We start from the raw sequence: 22,572 nt of genomic DNA, 5'->3' as shown, positions 1-22,572 counted from the left end.
AGGTTACCTCTTTCATCCAGTAGGGGCCTCACATCCTCTCTGATCAGCTTCTTCTTGTTAACATGCCCGTCGAAACCTTTCTTGTTATCCTTCACATCCTTAGCCAGTCGCAATTCTATTTGTGCTTTCGTCTTCCTGATAACCTCCCCGGCATTCTCAAGCTATACATTTAAACCCCTCCCTGGTCATTTGACCAAGTTTCCACTTTTTGTAAGCTTCCTTTTTGTGCTTAAGTTCACCAAGGATTTCCCCTGTAAGCCAATCCGGTCTCCTATCATGTTTGCTTCTCTTCCTATGCATCGGGATGGTTTCCTTTTGTGCCTTCAATAAGGCTTCTTTAAAATACTGCCAGCTTTCCTGGACTCCTTTCCCCTTCATGTTAACATCCCAGGGGATTCTGCTCATCAGGTCTCTGATGGAGTCAAAATCTGCTTTTTTGAAGTCCAAGGTGTGTATTTTACTACTCTCTTTTCTTCCTTTGATCAGGATCCTGAAATATACCATCTCATGATCACTGCTTCCCAGGTTGTCACCCACTTCTACTTCCCCTATTAGTTCCTCCCTGTTTGTGAGCAGAAGGTCAAGCTGCGCACGGCCCCTTGTCGGATCCTTCAGCATTTATGCTAAGAAGTTATCCCCAACTTCTCCAAAGTTATCTCCAAAAACTTCCTGGATTGCCTGTGTACTGCCGTATTGGCTTCCCAACACATGTCAGGGTGATTAAAGTTCCCCACAAGAACCAGGGCCTGCGATCTGGAAGCTTCTCTCAGTTGTCCGAAGAAAGCCTCATCTACCTCGTTCACCTGATTTGGTGGCCTGTAGCAGACACCAACCACAACATCACTGCTGTTGTTTGCTCCTTTAAACTTAACCCATAGACTCTCAACAGGCTTTTCTCCCTCTTTATACTGGAGTTCAGAGCAATCATAGTGCTCTCTTACATCTTCCTGAACAGTCTATACCCTTCCATGACAGTGCTCCAGTCATGCGAGTCATCCCACCAAGTCTCTGTTATCCCAATTAAATCATATTTCTTGGACTCGGCCAGAGCCTCCAGTTCGTCCTGTTTGTTTCCCAGGCTTCTCACATTAGTGTACAAACATCTCAGGTAACCAGTTGATCGCCCTATCTTCTCCATTCGAATCAGGGGTCCTCCTTTCTTGCTCGTTCCTCTCTGCATTTCTTCCTCGTATCTGACTTTCCCACTCCCCTCAGGGTTTTGATCACCGTCCCCCGACAAACCTAGTTTACAGCCCTCCTCACTAGGTTTGCAAGGCTGCCCACGAGAGTCTTGCAAGTGTGACTTGCCCTCAAAGGGGAAGGAGATAGTGAAACTTTGACCCATTGGGCTATTCTATCCTTTTCAAAAGGACAAAGTTGTCCTCCATGGAGATTCCCATGTCTGCAGGATTTGTAGTTCACTTTAAGAACTCAATCTTTCTGGAAGTCAGATGGGTCAGGACAAATTTCCCTGTAAGCTGCATGGCTATTTATTGAGCTCTGTGCAGGTAGGCAGCTCAGCTGGATGAAGGGCTGTATATAAGCTTCAAAGGGGGTGGCCTGCTTCAGACATAGGACTCAGAGAACAGGGAGAGAGGGGAGATAAGGAGGAGGGGAGGGAATAAGTGTCTGGGGGGAGAGCTGTAGAGTAGGGGCATTTGGGGAGAGGAGAAGTAATGAGTAATTGGCTGGGAGGAGTTGGAGGGGAGTGGAGTTTGGAGAGTCCTGTCTGCGCCAGGAAAAGAGAGAGAGGCAGAAACCCAGCACTCTCCTCAAGCCTCCTGGGGTGGGAAGAGAGGTAGGGGTGGGGGAAGCTGACTGCATGGGGTAGGTGGAAGAAAGGGGTGGGTAGTGGGTGTCGGCATTGGGGTGAGGTGGAAGTGGAGAGTTTGTGCTGTGTCCTGGGGTGAGGTGAGGGAGGGGAAGAGAGTTTGTGCTGCGTGTCCTGTCCTAACCTCCAGCTAGACTGCTGGTATCTGCAAGTCTGAGAAGCATGATTTTATCCCAGCAATCTATTGGGGAATAGATTGTAGGTGGGGAAAAGGAGGTGGGTGGGTGCTGGCATCTGTGCAGTGAGGTGGAGGTGGGGGGGGAGTCTGGGGTACCCTCCTGACTCACTTACTGCAGTCCTCTCTGGGGGGCTTGGTTGGAGGAAGGGGGAAAAAATCAGGCTGTATTTTGTGTGTGTGCGTGTGCGCGCATGCGTGTGTGCACACCAGGATATACATATTATTATGTTTCAAACAAAGACATAGGTGTTAATGGCTTATGGTAAGAAAGAAAAAGATTCTTTTAACAGAATTTTTTGGAGTGTTGCAGATATCTAAAACTCTGATCTTAATGATTTTTTAAAAAATTCTGTGTTAGTAATTTATACATGGTATAGTGCAGGGGTGTCAAAAGTTTTTTCAAAGAGGGCCAGATTTGATGAAGTGAACATGTGTGAGGGCCGACCATTTTGCCTGACATTCTTTGAACCATTAAAATTAAATGCAAATTAACTATTTTATGCAAAGTTTATTGCAAACGGCATACTTTTCATTTCGTCACATGGATGACAAATCTAAACAGGTGTTAAATCACTCTGCCTTTCATATCTGAAGGCCAGATGAAAAAAAAAATCCAGGAAGCTGAAATATATGTCAGGAACATTGTAAAGTACATTACATATTATTGGTAATAAAGGTTGTCTGTCAAGTTTTAAGTTCAAAAAATATGAACAGGAACATAACACCAAGTATACATGTTGTGTCCAAATATATTTATAACTGATTTAGACCAACAGACATTAACTGAGATTTTACAATGTATTCATCTCAATACATATGGATTCGTTGGGGGCCATAAAAGATAGATATTGCCAAATTACCTGGGGGGCCGTATTAAACCAGAACACAGGCCGCAATTGGCCCGCGGGCCGGACTTTGGACATGCCTGGTATAGTGTATTACATTAAGGCCAGATCTTTTCTATGTGATAGAGTTCTGGCTCTTATGAGTCAGAAGTAGCAAGTACTAGGTGTGATGCTAATTTTGTAGGATAAAACCTAATTTGTAAACTCTTTGAAACATGAATCTGTCTACAAACCCTTGCAAGGAGGGCACGACTATTTCAAGTTGACTCATAGATTTTTTTAGCATCTTAAAGCTGAGCTATGTGTTGATAATATGCACTTTGGTGTATTTACTAGCTTGAGTTGTTAGAAAGGATGATGATACATGTACTCCAAGGGTAGTGTTAATTTTCTTTTTATTTAATTTCATATTAAATATCGTAAGCATCGCTCCTTGTTAACTATCCCTTGTTTTATATTTATATATGGATATAAAATTAGGTTTTTTGTTTGTACTGGTGGTTCACATCCACATACTGCCTCAATATTGGTATTGTACCAGGGATGTTAAATTTTGATTAATCAACTAATCGAGTAGTCGATGGAATTTCCAACAACTACTAGATTAGTTGATAAGGGGGGTGCTCGCTATCACCTTTCACATTATAAAATATGGTGATGGGCTGTGACTCGGTTTCTGTGAAGGATATGTTCTTGGGATGCTATAGAATTCACTACCACCCGACTTGTGAGGAACTCCCACCTCCTCAGCATTAGGAGCAGCTTCTGTTGCAGTGCAGCCAGAGATGCCTGTGGGGATCACATGGAATTGCAGTTCAGATGTTGGTCAGTTCAGATCACATGGCATTGCAGTTCAGTCTTCTCTTGGATAGTTTCCTGCCACGACTTTCCTTGGCGTGCCACCGGGAAAGGGCAATTTTAAAACTCCAGTCAGCACTTCCCAAGAGTCAAGCAAAGGCTTCCTCAGAGAGGCACTGACTCAAATCATCTCCCACAGCACATGGTCGTGCTGCTGGCTCCACCCACTTTCTGGTCTTAACAAGCCAGCTCCCGACCCCTCAACAACAAAGATTTGCCAAATTGTCCACTGCTTTCAGGCATTCTGCCAGCAGAAACCATACGGAGAAGGGAGAAAGTGAGACCCTTTGGAAGTGTCTCCACTACAGCTGGGAGGAGCTTCCCAGCTAGGGTGCAGTGACTTGCTCTCACTCAGCTCAAGACAGTGTACTGAAAACAGCAGTATGGAAGTTGTGCTACAGGCAGAGACTTGAGCTAACTTCATGAGCTCAGACCCAGGAGGATGGGTGGGTGGGAGTTCAGCTGGTTAGTCCAAGCCCCTTTTGGTGCCACAACATCCACACTGCTATTTTTAGTCTGTCAGCAGAAGCTGAGTTAGCAAGTGTCCAGGTACCTGACCCAGAGGTTTGTTCCCAGCTGCAGTGCAGACGAACTCTTACACTTTAAGACTCTGTTTCTTTGCTGCTGAGCACCCGTGGAAAGTGGGTTTGAAATGCTACCAATACAGAACTCTCCACTCACTCATACACATTTTATTCAATACATTTTCTAAGTACCACAGCACAATTAGTAAAATGGAAAAAAATCCAACCCTCTCCTGAACCCCCACAAAAAAGAGGTGCATATACTCTGTACAATGAACAGGCTGCTCTTTAATATAGCTATGACAAAAGCCAATTAAATGACACACCAAATTAATCATTAGTGTAAAAACTGAACTGACATTCTCTTGGTTTATTACAGGGGATAACCTGCTAACCATACTAAAATAGGTAAGGGGTAACCTGACTGATATAAATTGGCTATTTTCAAAATGCAAATTCTCATACCAGATCACTAGGAAAACTATTAACATGGTTGTCTTAGATGTATCAGGTTTTAAATGGAAAATGTTTTACTGTATTTGGAACTCTTTGTTATGGTACAATAGGTTACATTCCACTCTACTCCTGTTTTTAAATGAAACAATGTAATATAAATATATGTAAAATGGATATACTGTAGAGGACTTTGTTGTACAAACAAAATATAATCATTACTGTATCCCTGGAGGTGTTTTTGCAGGAGGCTTTTATCAGAAAATCCTGGGGAAAAAAGTCTAAGGCAACAGACAACAAAATTAACAGAGCAGTTCATAATACCATATCCCATAATAAAACAGTCTTAAACAATGCCTGGTAACAACAGACACAATTATCTCACAAATAAAGGAACCCCCAGAAACGGAGATCCAAAAAACAGGATCATAAGAACAACATGCTGGATCAGATGTGCGGGTCCACGTAGTTAGGCAGCCTGTCTTTGACACTAACTACTTCAAAAGATGCTTCAGACAAAGTTTCAAAGTTAGGGAACAACTGCCGTGAGGAAGGTTTCTCCTTAGCCTTTCTCGGGGAAGTTACTTTATGTCCAAAGCACACTTATAGTTGAACGGGGCACATTACAGCCCAGTGCTCTCCTACACATTGTAAGCCAGGTGCTCTAAGTTTTAGAAAAACAGTGCTTCTATTATCTGACACATTTTCCGGGTATGAAGTGGACTTAGGGCCTGTCTCTGCATGTGCGATCTGTGCAACAAGCCCTTCAACTATTGCTTTTAAAAGTTGCTTGGAAACAAATCCTGAAATGGAATTAGACTAGAACGCCAAAACTGACATATAACTGGCACTCACAGTTTGCCTAGACCGTGTCCTTTTTACAATTCCCACATCTGATTGTGCAAAATAGGTAACTGGGCATGTGACTATGCAGCACATCTTGCAAAAAGCACCTGTCAGGGCTGTGGGCCATTTCAGGCAATGCCACCCCCATGTGCTAAGATTTGAAGTGGGGAGGAAGAGAAATCCTCTGCGTCCCATGCCAGCTACACAGCTGTAGCAGAACAGTGAGGTGAAAGCTCTCTACAGAGCTCACTGCACCAGCTTCCCCTCGGAGGCTTTGTGCACCCCCAGCAGATGGTGCAGCATTAGCCCCATAATTATCAATTAGTTAATGAAGACTTAATAACCTTTAGCCTACAGCATTTTACTTATATCTTCTATACGCCCATGAAGTTATCATAAATTCCCTGCAAAACTAATGGGCCAGGAGCTCGCCTGCCGGTGAGCTACCAAAACCACTGGTGGCTCAAAACTGTGCAGGCTGTCCCTATGCGTTGGGTGACAATAAGCAACCTATCACCGGTTACTTTTCCTTGTGTTATTTCAGAACCAGTGATCAGGAAGAGTCATTTTTCTTATGTTTTACCATGATCCAAGCCAGATTGCCACCTTCCCCCTGCCCCCGACATACTAACTCATACTGTGTTCTGTGCCATCTGGTCATTCAGCTATGGCATTAACAGCAAATGCTCTTCCACTGCTGGTGCTCAATGGCTTTCCAACCCCTCCGATTATTATCTTGCTTTGTCAGTCCATGCATATTGTTCTAGCTCGTCTGGGCAAGATATTCAAAAGCGCTCAGCTTTGGGCTAACTCTGCTCCCACCTTTCACCTCAGCAGGAGCAGGCTGAGCCCTTTGAAAATCCCAATCCATCTTACTGCCTCCGGCATTTAACTTTTGTTTTCAGTCTCTTCAGTCCTGAAATGTCATTTAACATCATCACTGTTGAATCCACTGCCATCATCTGCTTAATTAGTAAGTCTGAATCATCTCCTAATATGTCAATATTATAAAGTGTGTGAAACACAACTCTTGGCATATTTTAAAGTGTTAGATCTCACTGTAACACTTAGTATCATAACTGTACTATTTTTTCCATAATACGCTTTCTCATACACTTTTCAAGGATTTACACTGGTAATTCTCCAGATCATTCAAGTATGTCTCAATCTTATCTACTTATTTCTTGCACCAATTATTTTTGTAGCAATGAGTTTAAAAAATGCTGACTCTTGAAAAAACAACAACAACCAAGCCTGAATCTTTCATGACTGATTTTATACAGTGGGTCATCTGCAAATATTTACAAAAGTACTTCTATGCAGCTTTTATTTGTCCTTCAGATGGTAAAATACTTTAAATATAGTGTCAGGATGCATCTCTTCCAGACTGCTTATCTCATTATTCTGCCAGCTTTCCCAACATGCTAATTTCTCTACTGAAGTAGGTGAAAGGGCATGTTGTTCAGTATCATCTCAGATTAGTAAGGATTTGTAAAAACTATATATTTCTTTCAAAAGTGTATAGATGACTGGGTAAAATGTCTATTGACAAGTTAATTACATTTTCCTCTATATACCTTATTTGGTCATATCAAGTCGCAACTAATCCAGGAGCTAATGCCTTGGATTTCCACAATCAAAGGTAAGATTTGTGCAAGATTAAATATTTGTTGATATTTCCAAAACTTTGATACTTTAAAACAGCCTTTCCATGCTCTCCTCTTTACTATGACATACAGAATCTCTATTAATAGACCCTCCCCAAGAGATGTCACTGTCTGATCCATGTGCTCCTCCACACTGATCGGCTTTCCCACAGCCCTTAGTTTAAAAAGTGCTCTATGACCTATGTACTGTTAAGTGCCAGCAGTCTGGTTCCATTTCGGTTTAGATACAGCCCATCCTTCCTGTACAGGCTTCCTCTTTCCCAAAAGTTTCCCCAGTTCCTAATAAATCTAAACCCCTCATCTCTGCACCATCATCTCATCCACTCATTGAGACTCTGAAGCTCTGCCTGCCTACCTGGCCCTGTGCACGGAACTGGAAGCATTTCAGAGAACGCTACCACTGAGGTTCTGAATTTCAACCTGTTTCCTAGCAGCCTAAAATTGGCCTCAGGAACCTTTGTCCTGCCCTTCCCTATGGCATGGCTACCTACATGTACCACAATCACCGGCTCCTCCCCAGCACTACATATAAGTCTTATCTAGATGTCTCAAGAGATCTGCAACCTTCATACCAAGCAAGTCACCATCTGGTTCTCCCAGTCATTGCAAACCCAGCAGAGTGGAGGCTATTTAGTTTATTGCACCCACTGTAGCATGTATGATCACCTGCCCTATGGACAGGTGGTGTATGTGTGAATTTGGTGCAAGGAATCAGCGGCCATGGGCTTTGGAGGCCAGGGTGGCTGAAGTGGAGGAGCTAAGGGAGGCAGAGAGGCACATGCATGAGACTTTCTGGGTACAGTAGAACAGTCCCATCTCCAGGAAACCACTGTGCTGTCGAGAAGGGTGAAAGTCACAATGAAGAAGAATGTCCAGCTGGAGCAGAAGGAAATGATCCCATAGTTGAGACCCTCCTTCCAGATGATGTCCTGGCATCCTCTTGTACTGAGGACACCTCTCTGTGGGAGGGAACTCCAGTGATTTGGAAAAGACAGGTGTTAATTATGGGGGAGTTGATCATTAGAATATCACAAGAATAGTCTTCTTTGTGGGGGTGTAATAGTTCTGATTTTGGTTGAAACTGAAACCAAGTAATACCAATGAAGGGGGGAAATATTCTTCAAACTTTTGTGATTCTCTTGAAATAGTTGGGTTTTCTAATTCATTTGAAGGTTTCTGAAAATTCTTACTGCCTTTGACCTTGTTGTCTTTCAAACACTCAGCGTTCTGAAAACAGATTTACTTTCGGTCTGCAGAAGACATGCTCACTACTATTCACTGCAATGTTGACTGACCACTGAACTTTGTGTTTGGAAAGAACTCAAATTGATGTACTTACCAGTAATCTTCTACAGTACCCAAACCTTCTGCTGCCATCTTCCCCAGTCAGCATGAACGAGAAGGTCTCACTGTAATAAACATTGTCCCAGATTTTATTGTTACAGTGACAGGACCGCAGTGAGTTCCTAGAAAGAGGTGTCAATCTACCCTGTGAACACAGCTTTTGTTTTGCCTTGTTTTCAATTCATGAGCAGATTGTTATGAAGTGCCTTGAGTGCCTCCAAGATAGATAAAGTATTTTAAAATGGACACAGCATCGTCGCCCTGCTGCTGCTTTGCCAAACCAGTCATTCTGGAAGGTCTTGCTGTGCTACATAGGTGGTAGGGTTTCTATCACATTGTTCCCTTTTAAACCCTAAGTATACAGGGAAGGTTTGCAAAACCAGAGCTAGCTTCTCACCCACAGGCAGAGAGCACCCAGCACAAGTCTAGAGGGAGTGCTAAGCTCCCCTTCACACTCTTTGATCCTGAGGTCACCTTGTGCACCAAATATGGCTGCTCTGGCTTATGCTGGTTCCAAAAGATCCCAAGAATGTGCAATCAGAGCTGAGAATCCATGCACAATAGAGATATCCCAACCACATCCTCTCTCCTCTAAACACGATGCTAACAGCTAACAAGGAGCAGCACTGAGCCTCTCCCCCTGCTTTCAATCACCAGATCTCCACTGCACTGGGGCAAACCCTCAATGATTGGGACATATGGCTAGATTCTAACAGCAGCAGAGCACAAACATGTCCATGCAGCACTGAAGGACCTGGCTATTCCACTACTGTATGTGGCATCTAATTCTTATTTACACTAAGGCCCCTTTTGACTGCACTGGCAGTGTAAATGAGAATAGGGCCAGTGATCTGTCCATATCTGAGATTCCATTTACACTGTTTTCCTCCCTTATTCAAAATGCTTAGCTCTACTTTCATAATCAGAACTCTACTCATTTTCTTGTCCTAGGTACACAATTCCTTTCTGAACTGGGAACAGCACAGCCTGGAAAAACTTTACCTACCCACTTGCCCACAGCAAGTAATATATAGAGGGCTAGTGCTTCTTCAGTGTTTTTAATAGCTCATCATTTGTTTACTTCTGAGCACTGTGAAATATAGCCAAGTTATGGCAAACACATCACGGTTACTGTAACCTTATGTGGCATGAGCCATGAAAGCCAAGGAAATGTTACATATTTTGCTTGTTAACTGCGGTAATTCAGTTAGGAGGTGCCACCACATGGCTAATGTGGTATGACATCACAATCAAAAAGCACACACGAGACATAGTGTACAGAACTTCCTATTTTACTGACATGCATGTCATTCCACACATATTTAATTCATCTCTGTCCATCCATCCGCAAACCTATGAAGGAGGAAAATAAGACAGGACACACTTTGGAGGCTTCTGTTGTGAGAAAAGGAAAAGGTGGGTCTGGTTCTTCAATGGCTTGCTCCTCATATAGCCATTGACCTCTGGAAAAATAAGCATGCTAAGGCCAGAGCCTAAGTGGATATATATTGGGGTAGTTCTGCTGAAACGCATGGAGCTATGTCAGCTCCAGACAGTTACGGAGTGGCCCCCTCAGAGTTTTAGATCCCAATGGCACTCACTTTTTCCAAGGGTAAATGACTACACACTGTGCTATGCAAAAAAGAACCAGCCAGTCTTTCAGCTTTTTCAAAGATCTCTCTCTGCATCTGGAAATGGCCACGACAAAGCCTCCAGCTGCTTCTCCCAACAACAAAGGTTTGTGAATCAGGCAGAACAAGGAGGGAAAATATTGTGAAACTTAACAAAAGAGTTAAACACAGCTGCCTCAGCGTGAGATGGCCAAGTCTCAAAGCTGCTACTTCCTTACGCTGGGTAAGGATGTCTCTGTCACTCTTAAAGGTGCACACCAATAGCAATGAGCAAGAGGCACGCACAGGTGGGTTTACCTGTTGTATTCCGATACTGGGAGCCAGTCCTTGGCATCAGGAAAGCAGAACTGGGGGATGGCTTTGAGCCGCTCCTCGGCTTCACGCACTTGCTTGGTGGGCCTTTCAAGCTGTGGTGGATGAAACAGATTCACTTGATTCCAGCTTGAGCAAGAGAGCCACTAGTCTGAGCAGTAAGTTTCCTCATTAGCCATTTGGGCAAAGAACCATCCTGTTCTGTTTTTGCAGGATCTAACATCATGGCTGATGGGCACTCTAGGAGCTACCACAAGAAAACTAATAACAATCACTAACATTTTTAAAAATTGATCTGAAATGCCTTTGTCCCAGAGGGTATGTCTACACTACCACCCTTGTTCGAACTAGGGTGGTAATGTAGGCAACCGGAGTTGCAAATGAAGCCCGGGATTTGAATTTCCCGGGCTTCATTTGCATAAAGCCGGGCGCCGCCATTTTTAAATGTCCACTAGTGCGGACTCCGTGCCGTGCGGCTACACGCGGCACGGACTAGGTAGTTCGGACTAGGCTTCCTAGTCCGAACTACCGTTACTCCTCGTGAAACGGAAGCCTAGTCCGAACTACCTAGTCCGTGCCGCGTGTAGCCGCATGGCACGGAGTCCGCACTAGCGGACATTTAAAAATGGCGGCACCCGGCTTTATGCAAATGAAGCCCGGGAAATTCAAATCCCGAGCTTCATTTGCAACTCCGGTTGCCTACATTACCACCCTAGTTCGAACTAGGGTGGTAGTGTAGACATACCCAAAGTGACCTAAAGTTCTTCTCAAACTAGTGCATCTCAGCACTGCAACATTAAACCAACCTCAAAATCACCAGCTGCTGCTAGGGTGTGATCTAATGCCCTGTGAGGTCATTAAGAGTTTTCCACTGACTTCCACGGACTTTGGGTCAGACCTTAACACTGGGCAGTGAGACCTGGATAAAATGCCTCTGAAATATTTGGAAATTGGATTAAAATTCAGCAACTAAATGCTCAAGATTAGGCCAACCTCTTCAGTGCCGGGAAAGGATATGCTGTGTGTGTAGAATAGGAAAAGCCTTTCTGAAAGAGCCCTGCCTCATTCTCCCTGCTCAATGTGAGCTGCATGTTAGAACAGAAGCACTGGATAAATTTGGAGGTCAGGTCTATTGACCCAGGTCAAAAATAGATTCTTATTACTCATCCCATTTTCTCCTTTCATTGATCTTACCCCAAACCATCTTAAATGTATTGAAAATAGGTAGGTGGTTGCTTTACCTTGGGAAACTGATACGTCACTTCTGGAAGGTAAGTGTTTTTAGATGGTTTCTTTTTCAGAGACACAACCACAAAATACTCAAACAGCTCACGCTCTTGCCATTCAATCAACTCCAGTTCCAGCGTGCGGTAACTAGGAGCCCTCTTCAGCATAGACTGGATGTGGACGAGGCGCTGGGTATGAGCTAGCATTTACAAAGAAAGAAAGGTACCTGGAATTGACATTTAAGCCACAGACATTCACAAAGGACTATAGATTTGTCAAGACCTTAGTCCAAAGGCGTTCCCCTTTAAAAGCAGATGTTCACGCTGGGCTCTCCCTTATTAATTCCACCCATACGTCAAAGCCTTCTGCATGGATGGAAATGACGCCACGCTAAGCTAGCGGAGCCATTTGGTGGCTCAGATAAGGTTGACCCACTACCATTCTGTTTGGCCTACACAGCAAGGACTGAATTGTGCACTTGTGTGCATGCGTGCAGCTACCCTGAACTCAATGGGCTCGCTCGGTAAGGGTAAGAGAGCAGACTCAGATCTGTGCTAGATCAGGAAAGGCCAGTCCCACAGCCTGTCAATCAGTAATGGCCACAGCTTGATGCTACAATCTCACCAGAGAATTTGCAATGTTTTCTGCAGTTTCTATCCCAGAGCTGCTGATTAGCATTGAGGAATTTAACGTCAACCAGACTCCCTATCTGTTAGCCTCTAGGGACCAGCATGCTAGGCTCCTGGGCAGTACTGAAGAAACCCATCACGGCTCTCTCTCCTGTGAGTGATGTGTGGAGCAAGCACCCAGGACCCCAGGGGTTTAGAAAAAGGGGTAGTCTGAGTTCCCCTCAGGGCTGCCCTTCTAACTCTAGCTAATGGGCAGGCCACACCCACTGCTGATCCTAACATGCTCCCATTAGCCTATGCAGCAACCCCCAAACTGCTTGGGTAATGCAAGCAGCCATGTGACAGCTCCTCACGCCCACCTCTCCACCCCTGCACACAGGCAATCTAATCAGGGCCAGTGTGTGCCAAGAGACATGGCTATGTCCATTCTCCCACACCTGTCTCAGAGACCCCACCTTTACAGAAGGCAGAACTGCCTCCATGGGGAGGAATTACGAGGATGAGACACATCAAATCCTCCACAATGATGAGGAAAGCTCCCAACTCCCTCAAATACTGAAAGAGCCCAGTCCCAATGCTCCATTCTCCCCTCCAACCACAGCATGGGGTGCAAGGGAGCCCTGTGGTTTCTGCTGCAGAGACACAGGCACTGGATTTGCATCCAGCTGGTCAGGGCAGCAGCAGCTCACTGACAACTGCTCAGAGGGCAGGAGTGGTTCTCTCCCATGGACAGCCTGTTTCCATGGCACTAATGTGGCTCATACTACCAGGGGAACTGGGCCAGGACCCAGCCTGACATTAGTCATAGTGGGGATGGTTTCTACAAGCCATTTACTACCCAGAGCCACTTTTTCTTCACTTAGAAACACATCACACTGGCACATTATGAAATGTGTCCCATGCTCTGAACTGGCAGCGGGACTGATGAGGTTGAACATGCTGTCTGCATTTTACACAGGCATTTGTAGGCATGCAGGCAAGTTACAGTGCATCCAGAGTTTGGGCTATAATTAACCAGGCTGACAGGGAATATCTGGCTTTCACCACACAGTGAGTGCTCACATCACCAGCATCTGGAATTGAAAGCTTTTTTCTCAGAGAATATTACCAGCCACTATACTGCCTAGTTCTCCCACAGAGAGTGGTACACTGATAACAACTAAGACAGCTCCAGCCCCATCAGAGAGACTGCATATAACCGCATTCTTCTCCTTAGCTCTGCCCCGCATTCTGCCCAACTGTTTTCTTCTTTCCCATGATTAACAATGTGGGGTATTTCAAATCAATACAAAGAAAATCAATGGAAACAATTGCTGGTACAGAGAAAGAACCCTGCTTCTTTCCTTCCTTTACATAGTTTAGCCTGAATTTCAGTATTTCTGAAAATGAGGGAGTAATCCCACAGGCTTGAGCCAAGCACATTGCTTGTAGGTGCTGCGCTAGCCTTCATGATGTGCCGCTTAGAGGAGATTTTACTATCTGGAGTCTGCAGACACATATCTGTGCACACACACAGGCAAGTGCATGCTTAGAAGGAAAACACCAGTGCATCAGGCATTACCAAATCTGGTTCCTCATTATATCTCATGGATTCTCCTTCCTCTATACTCAGTTAGGGTATGTCTACACTACAAAGTTAATTCGAAGTAACAGATGTTAGTTCGCATTAACTTTGATAAGCGCTACACATGCGAACCGCTAGTTCGAACTTAATTCGAACTAGCGGAGCGCTTAATTCGAACTAGGTAAACCTCATTCCACGAGGACTAACGCCTAGTTCGAATTAACTAGTTCGAACTAAGGGCTGTGTAGCCTCTTAATTTGAACTAGTGGGAGACTAGCCCTCCCCAGCTTGCCCTGGTGGCCACTCTGGCCAACACCAGGGAAACTCGTATGCCCCCCTCCCGGCCCCGGACCCCTTAAAGGGGCACGGGCTGGCTACGGTGCCCGTGCCAGGTGCAAGCCTGCCAGCACCCAGCCAGCAGACACTGCACCAGGCACGGCTCGAGCCAGCCACCCGCTGCCACCCAGCCCTCCGCCTCTTCCCAGGACCAGGCTGGCGGCTCCCGGGAGACTGCCCGGGTCCGCAAGAGGCAGGCGCCCACCCAGTCTAGTGTGGACATCGTGGACTTCATCCACGACCTCTGCACTAGGCACAGGAAAGTGGCCGTCTAGGGCAGGAGAGCTGCCAGCCTGGCCACCCAGGAACAGGTGTGCATGAAAATCAAGGTGGTCCACTGAGACCCCCGACCCTGAGACCTGAGCTTAGAATGGCCGTACTGGGTCAGACCAAAGGTCCATCTAGCCCAGTAGCCTGTCTGCCGACAGCGGCCAAACCTAGGTACCCTGGAGGGGATGGACCGAAGACAATGACCAAGCCATTTATCTCGTGCCCTCCATCTCCAGCCTTCCACAAACTTTGGGCAGGGACACCATTTCTACCCCCTGGCTAATACCACTCCATGGACCCAACCTCCATGAATTTATCTCACTTCTCCTTAAACTCTGTTATAATTCTAGCCTTCACAGCCTCCTGCAGCAAGGAGTTCCACAGGTTGACTATTTGCTTTGTGAAGAACAACTTTCTGTTGTTAGTTTGAAGCCTGCTACCCATTCGTTTCATTTGGTGTCCTCTAGTCCTTCTATTATGGGAACTAATGAAGAACTTTTCTTTATGCACCCTCTCCACACCATTCATGCTTTTATAGACCTCTATCATATCCCCCCTCCGTCTCCTCTTTTCTAAGCTGAAAAGTCCCAGTCTCTTTAGCCTCTCTTCATATGGGACCTGTTCCAAACCCCTGATCATTTTTGTTGCCCTCCCCTCTCCCACCCTCTCTCTTCCCCTCTCCCACCTCCTTTTCCCAGTCTCCCCGAGTTCTGTTCAATAAAGAGAGTTTCTATTTTTGACCACATGTGTCCTTTATTTTGTACATCAGGAAGGGGGGCTAAGTGGAAGGAGGTGAGGGAGGAATGGGGTACGAGCCCCCGATGGGGAGGACTGGGCCGGCTCTGCGGGCTCCTCAGGGTGGAAGCTCTCCTGCAGCCCCCCGACTGCCCCCCCCCCCAGATGGCAGCCTGCGGCAAGTGCAGCCAGGCTGATGGCCGAGTGCTGTGATGTGCTGAGTGTGGGCATTCAGGGCACTCCAAGCCAGGAGTGCTTTGCAAGAGGGGAACCCCTGAGAACTGTCTGTCCGGGGTGGGGGTCGGGTCCCTTTAAGCACAGCCCTCGTCTAGCCTGAGACAGCTGCTCCACGCTCTAAGTCCTAATCTGATGCCCTGCTGGCACTGCTTCCGGCCATCCTTAACCTCGGTTCAGGGTCCACTCAATGTGGACATGCTAGTTCGAATTAGCAAAATGCTAATTCGAACTAGTTTTTAGGTCTAGATGCACTAGTTCAATTTAGCTTAGTTCGAATTAACTAATTCGAATTAAGTTAGTTCGAATTAGTGCTGTAGTGTAGACATACCCTTAGACCCTCATAGTTCACCAGGCACCTGATTTTCAATATTTACACCATGTGTATGATCCTGCATTTCAAGGGTGCCATTTCGGGGGAGTGTGTTTGTGTGTGTGTGGGGGGGGGGGGGGGCAGAGGCCAGCAGTCATGTGCACTGGGATGTGTCTTGCTTTTCTTCCTGTTCCTCTGACTGTCAGGGAGTGAGGGGAAAGTACTTGGATTCTTTGCATGCCTCTCACACCGGGCTGGTGAAGAGAGGGGATAGAGGAGTAAATCACAGAATCCAAGTACTTTCCCCTTGCTCCCCGATAGTCAGGGGAAGGGGAAGGGAAAGAAAAACTAGCTGCGTCCCAGTTCACACAGCTGCTCCCCACCCCGGCTCTCCCGAAACGGCATCCTTGCTGCATTTCCAAAACATGTGAGTAGAGTCAGGAGACTGTGATGGTGGCATGCTTCAAAAAGGAAATCAAATTTCACACCCTTCCATGGACAGGACATCATGCAGTAAACGTGGATGCACCTCCTCACCTTTAAACCTGTCATCTGAGTCACTTTCACTCTCACTGTTCTCATCTGCAAGCAAGATAAAGAGGTGTTGAGTAAAGGTAAAACAACTTTTATGGGGTTTTTTTGGGGGGAGAGGTTGGATTTTTTTTGATAAGATGCAGTGCTAAGCCCTGTGATCAGCATGCCCTGTGCTGGTGTTTCAAATTGTGTGGAATCGGTGGTTCCAAGGATCTTTTTGTAGAGACTGTTAATTGGAATAGGATTATTCTTATGCCTAAGATTCAGGGCACAGCCTAGCTGAAAGCACAAAGGTTTAGACCCCATTACAGCAAAGCCTGTTTCATGGAATCCCCATTTGTGGTACTTTGATACGGGTGGATATACATGGTACATCTACATGGGTGGATGCATCATTTTGGAAAAATGATTTGAGCGCTTCCAATTGTTCTCAGCTTTTGGAAAGGGGGTTGTAGCATCAAGGAACTCTTGGGTGGCTCTTGTGGGCTTCATCAATGCAGGCGCTCAGGCTGGCAGGCATGTAACAAGGTATGTAAAGAATGTTTGAAACATGCCCTTATCCAAGAGGGAAGAGTATTGACGTGACAGTTGCACAATGCTCATGCACGTATACACATCTGCATGTGAACCCTCACACTGCACAGATCCGCAGAATGGCAAACTTTCTGAACTACTTGTCTTTGCAAATATAAATGTTTAGGGCCTGATTTGCTAACTGGGCCAGTGTTTTTACAGGCGAGAACACAATGAATTTAGTTCACAATTTGGCACCAGGAAAAAGCATAAATGAACTGCAAGGGCAATATTGTGAATTTTGTACGTCTACAAATACAAAATCCCATAATGGAGTTAATGGAGGCTTAATGAGCTGGAGTGATGAGTTTAGCCAGGAGAGGGGGTTGATGGGACAAACATCAGAGTGGGATCTGGGCCCCAGTTAGTCTTTAACCACTCAATTTTTCTCTTTTCAGGACACAGAACTGACACTGATGTATAAGGGACATTGCAAACACAGCAAGGGTAGAACACACACACACACACACACACACAATCAAAGAGGGTAACATCAGCAGAAGGCTGGATAACAATTCTTATCATACAAAGTACAATATTCTTTCATTAGACCAAAAGGGCTGTGTTGTACCTCGCAGTGATGCTGTCTCAATATTGGACATGGAAAGCTTCTTCAATCTTTTTTTCCCTCTTTTTGCACTATAGATAGAGTTGATCCTTTGTACAAGCTGCAAAAAAGAAACCAGGAGGGTTACACATTAGAATATGCTGTCACAAGAACACAAATAGACAGCAAACATTTTCCTCTCTAGAAATCATTTATGTTCCTTCATTTATTCCCTTCTGTCCCTCCATTACTGCAATGACAGCTTTGCCCCCTACAGCTGCTGCCATTTGGAACTGCCTGCTTGTTTCTCTGCTCCTCAGTGGCTCTCCATTTTATTTCCAATCTCAGCTGAAACATAATTTTACCCCAGATAAAGGAGAAAAGGTGTCAGTGGAGCTGGAATACTGAGGAGCCTAAATCCCATTTACAAAAATGCTTTAGGTAGTTAGGCAGGGATTATGTGCTCAAATGCTTTTGGGGGTCTGGTCCTTAGGAGGCTTAAGTCCAATCAGAATTAGGCTCCTAAGTGCCTACGTCACTTTTTAAACTGAGATTTAAGATTATAAACCACTTAGGTGATTTTGAAAATGTGGCCCTATGCCTTGTCATTTCTCACTGTGTGCTACTGTTTTTTATCTGTATCTCACTGGTTCAGGCCAGATTCTGTGATCCTCAGTTGAGCTAAACTCCCCTGGTCATAGGTCCCAATTTAGGGAGGTCATAGAATCATAGAATCCTAGGGCTGGAAGACACCTCAGGAGGTCATCGATTCCAGTCCTCTGCCCAAAGCAGGACCAACCCCAACTAAATCAACCTAGACAGGGCTTTGTCAAGCTGGGACTTAAAAAGCTCTAGAGATGGAAATTCCAGCCCCTCCCTAGGTAACCCATTCCAGTGCTTAAGAACATGCCTAACTTTAAACACACATGCACAGTATCTCACTGGCACATGCTTAAGCCTCTTCCTGAAATTGTGATATAATTTGCTCCAGTATGGATGGCATAATTTGACTGTAATTCTGTAAAATAATTTGTGACCCAGGCCCAGAGCCTTAGTTAGGGTAAATCAGCATAGTTACATTCACTTTAATGCCTAATTACACCAGTTGCAGATCTGTCCCATGGGGTTTGGCTATAAAGTTGTGTTCTATTTACTGACCTTTGGCAGTGCTATAACAAGCTTCGCCAGTCTTACCCTCACCTGTAAAAGCTTTTCAAAGTCAGCTTCCAGATTCCCAGTACTAACCAAAGCAAAATTTAGCCTGTAGAAAAGCCACAATGGAACTTTACAGACAACTACATAGAGATCGCCACGCCTACCTTCACAGATCCTACACATGCCAAGAAATTGGTTACCTACAGCCAACCATTCAAAAACCACAGACCATGCAATGAGGAGAAAGTCAGGGATGTATACTGTGAAGAGTTTGGTCACAGAACTCCTCAAGACTGTCACTTAATAAGCTGAAATACCACTGAACCCGCCTACCACCCCTCTGGGATGCCCCACTACCCTGTCCTGATGGTCTCCCCCAGCAATGGCACACTCTCGGGTTACAGCCCACAGAAGTGACGCAGACACCGAGTTCCTCTCAGCTCTGGGGAGGCTAAAAGGGACTCAACAGAGCACCCAGGTGTACACTCCCAATGGGATGAAACCCCCAGATACAGCTATCCTAATCTGCATAAGTTATATACAGCGAATGCTCTTAAGTTGTTCACTCCCATTATCAATGGAAGAGAGATATGTACAGCTGTTATTCCTCCCTCTGCTAACAACTAGTTACACTGGGTTTATTAATAAACAAATTGGTTTTATTAACATTTATTAAAAAGTAGGATTTAAGTAGTTGCAAGAAATTGCAGACAGCTCAAAGTAAGTTACTAATCAAAATAAAATAAACACACCAGCAAAGCTTATCTAAGGGTGTGTCTACACAGCACGCTAAACACGAAACAAGATATGCAATGTGTGCTATGCTAATTGCGTATCTTATTTCAAAATAGCTTATTTTGAAATTTGGCACATCTACACAGTGCCAAATTTTCAAATAACACACTATTGCGAGACATCCCTTAATCCTCGTGGAATACCGAAATAGTGCACCCATTATTTCGAAAAATATTTTGAAATAAGAGGTGGCTTGTTAAGACGCGGGGTAGCTAGTTCAGGATACCTCTGATATCCCAAAATAGCTGTGCAGTGTAGATGTGCACCTAAAACACTTGTGACATGCAATTTATTACCCTAATAGTAGGTCTTTTCGCACAAGCTGGGAAGCCTCCCAACTTGGGCCTGTGCCTTCTCCCAGTGTAGTCTTAGAAGATGTTTCCAACAGTAATAAGCAGGGGATATCTTGCTGTCTGGCAACTGCCCCTATTGTTTGGTTTATTGTCTATAAATAGATTTTGCCCAAAGCAGAAATCCTTTGTATTCAGTTTCAGCCCTTTCACCCTCCCATGGAAAAATGCCATGTCCAAAATGGATTCCAGCATAAGGTGACCCGGCCACATGTCTTGGCAGGACCAATCATAGTCCAGGCTCACAGGAAAAGCAAGACTATTCACAGATCATTGTCATGCATATTTTGCCATTCCTTGAGTATTGCTAATGGCTTTCATTAGCACTCTAGATATTTAACAGGCTCATACTTCGTATTTCTAATTTTAAATACAGGAATGATATCTGCCCACAAATAAAATGCAGGACAATGTAGCACTTTAAAGACTAACAAGATGGTTTATTAGATGATGAGCTTTCGTGGGCCAGACCCACTTCCTCAGACCAAATAGTGGAAGAAAATAGTCACAACCATATATACCAAAGGATACAATTAAAAAAAATGAACACATATGAAAAGGACAAATCACATTTCAGAACAGGAGGGCGATGCGGGGGGGGGGGGGGGGGGAGGAAGGAAGGTAAGTGTCTGTGAATTGATATTAGAGGTGGGGAGAGTGGGACGTCTGTGAGCTAATGGTATTAGAGGTGATAATTGGGGAAGCTATCTTGGTAATGGGTAAGATAGTTTGCGTATTTGTTCATTCCTTCCCGGAGAGTGTCGAATTTTAACATGAATGACAGTTCAGAGGACAAGCTTTTCAATAACAGGTTACATGCCACATTTTGCATAAAGCATTTTCAAGTAAGGCATATTCATATTAAAAATGTATTTCCATACAGAACATGGGGGTGCAATGTAACGATGTTAGATAACGTTTATTTTAATAATCGTGTAGCCACAAAAAAGTATCGGTTACACAGTTACTAAAATACTCCCCTGAGGTGGGATCAGCAGCCAATGCACTCCCAGTCCCACTCATCAGAGGCAGCAGCGTGGAGTCATGGGGAATTGGTTTAAAAATTGGTTCCCTGTGCAGACCAACTCCTGCCTACTACCCCTATCTGTGGGGTACCCAAGATCCCACGGAGCAGCCTCTGTCTGTGGTGAGCCCAGGCCTGTGGCGAGCCCAGGTTCTGCAAGCAGGGGCTGATCCGGTATCCCATCTCCTTCCTGGTGCTGCTGCCTCTGACACAGAGGCAGCAACACGGGGTTGAGGGGAAGAGTAGGTGGCTCTGTGTGAGCCGACACATGTGGGGAGATGGCTTGAAAGTCAGCTTCCCGTGTGTACCAGCTCCTGCTTGCCCCCCTCACTCTCCATGCTACTGCCTTTTTATCAGAGGCAGCAGTGCGGGGGTGGGAAGGTAGGCAGCTCTGTGGGATCCAGTGTTCCTAGAGAGCCAGCTTTTAAGCTGGCTCCCCCAGCACCAGGTCCAATTCCTGCCTCTCCCCTACCCCGCTGCCTCTGTATCAGAGGCAGCGGGGGAGGAGGGTGTAGTTGTTAACTGATAAGCCTAGGCTTTTCGGTTAATCGTTTAAACGACTATTTACTAACATCCCTTGTGCAATGTCACATACACTTTAATACACTTCACTAGAGATGTGAAGGTTTAGCCAGTTAATCGATGAGGCTTACCAGTTATGGTTAACCCGGAGGGCTGGAGCAGCTCCCCTCCTCTGCCATGGATGGGGCTGCTCTGACTGGGATGCTATAGCAACTCCTGCCTGCAGGGCACCCTGACCCACCACTGCCAGGGACTGCTCTGGCATCCCGGCCGGAGGGTGGAGTAGGTCTTTTAATCAGTTAAACAATTACATGGGATTTTCATCCCTACTTAAGACTGCCTTCACCAAACAAGGACGTGCCACCACAGAAGCAGATCACAAGAGATTATACTTAGTTCTGCCATGAGGGCAGGGGACTGCACTAGATGATTTCTTCAGGTCCCTTCCAGTCTCACAATTCTATCACAGAGTGGGCCATCTGCTTGAATACCAGGAAAAACCTCTCATTGTTTCATATTATCCCACACTGGAACCCATAGGGAGTATTATTAAAGAATTATGACCCATACTCACTGGTGACCACATCCTGAAAGAAATCTTTCCCAAGCCATCTTCTTCTGGCCATCAGACAGGTCTCAAACCTCACAGAGCTCATCATTAGAAGCAAGCTCCCAACACACCAACTCAAAGCAGCACCAGACCCTGCCAGAACAATAGATGCCAAACCTGTAGGCACATTTCCACTGCCACAGTGATCAAATATCCCCACCACAGACTGCTGGTTCCTACGCATGCCTATCACAACATGTGGTATACTCCATTCAGCGCACTAAACAGCCCAACAAAAACTAGTTAGGAGAATCCAGACAGCCACTGAATGAACTCACACAGGAGAACAATAAATGACAAAAACACGACATCAGTTGGGAGCTAACACTTTCCATAAAGTGATCACTCCATATCTGGTGTCTCAGACTTCATTCTCAGAGGAAATCTGCAGAACACTCTCAAAAGATGGGTCTGGGAGCTTAAATGCATAACTTTGATAGCCACTAAAAATCATGTACTTATTAAAGACACTGTATTTATGAAGAATAACACTCTGAAACTTGCTAACCCCCATTTTTTTCCCTATTACTACAGAGATGTTAACTGGTCACTTTACCCTAAATGGGCTTTTATAATATGTATTAAAAACTTATGCTAAACAATCAGTTCCACCTTATATTTACCCAAGTATCTTTCCCAGACCTGAATAAGAGCTCTATGCAAGC

The 22,572-nt window shown here is 45.2% G+C and overlaps 1 protein-coding gene across 17 annotated transcripts in view; it reads right to left on the bottom strand.

The window, feature by feature from the left end:
• DENND2B (DENN domain containing 2B) overlaps positions 1-22,572 on the bottom strand; it is a 340,796-nt gene that overhangs the window by 77,556 nt on the left and 240,668 nt on the right. For all 17 annotated transcript variants that reach the window (XM_025189962.3, XM_025189963.3, XM_075927977.2 and 14 more), the window contains 5 exons: positions 17,476-17,572; positions 16,335-16,379; positions 11,731-11,915; positions 10,475-10,584; positions 8,542-8,611 (listed from right to left, as the gene is read on the bottom strand). In XM_025189962.3, coding sequence (XP_025045747.3) covers positions 8,542-8,611; positions 10,475-10,584; positions 11,731-11,915; positions 16,335-16,379; positions 17,476-17,572 — 507 coding nt within the window. The remainder of the gene's footprint in view (positions 1-8,541; positions 8,612-10,474; positions 10,585-11,730; positions 11,916-16,334; positions 16,380-17,475; positions 17,573-22,572) is intronic.

The sequence above is a fragment of the Pelodiscus sinensis genome, chromosome 5, assembly GCF_052426305.1.
Source record: "Pelodiscus sinensis isolate ZL-2025 chromosome 5, ASM5242630v1, whole genome shotgun sequence".
NCBI lineage: Eukaryota > Metazoa > Chordata > Testudines > Trionychidae > Pelodiscus > Pelodiscus sinensis.
This window is presented reverse-complemented; position numbering and strand designations above follow the sequence as displayed.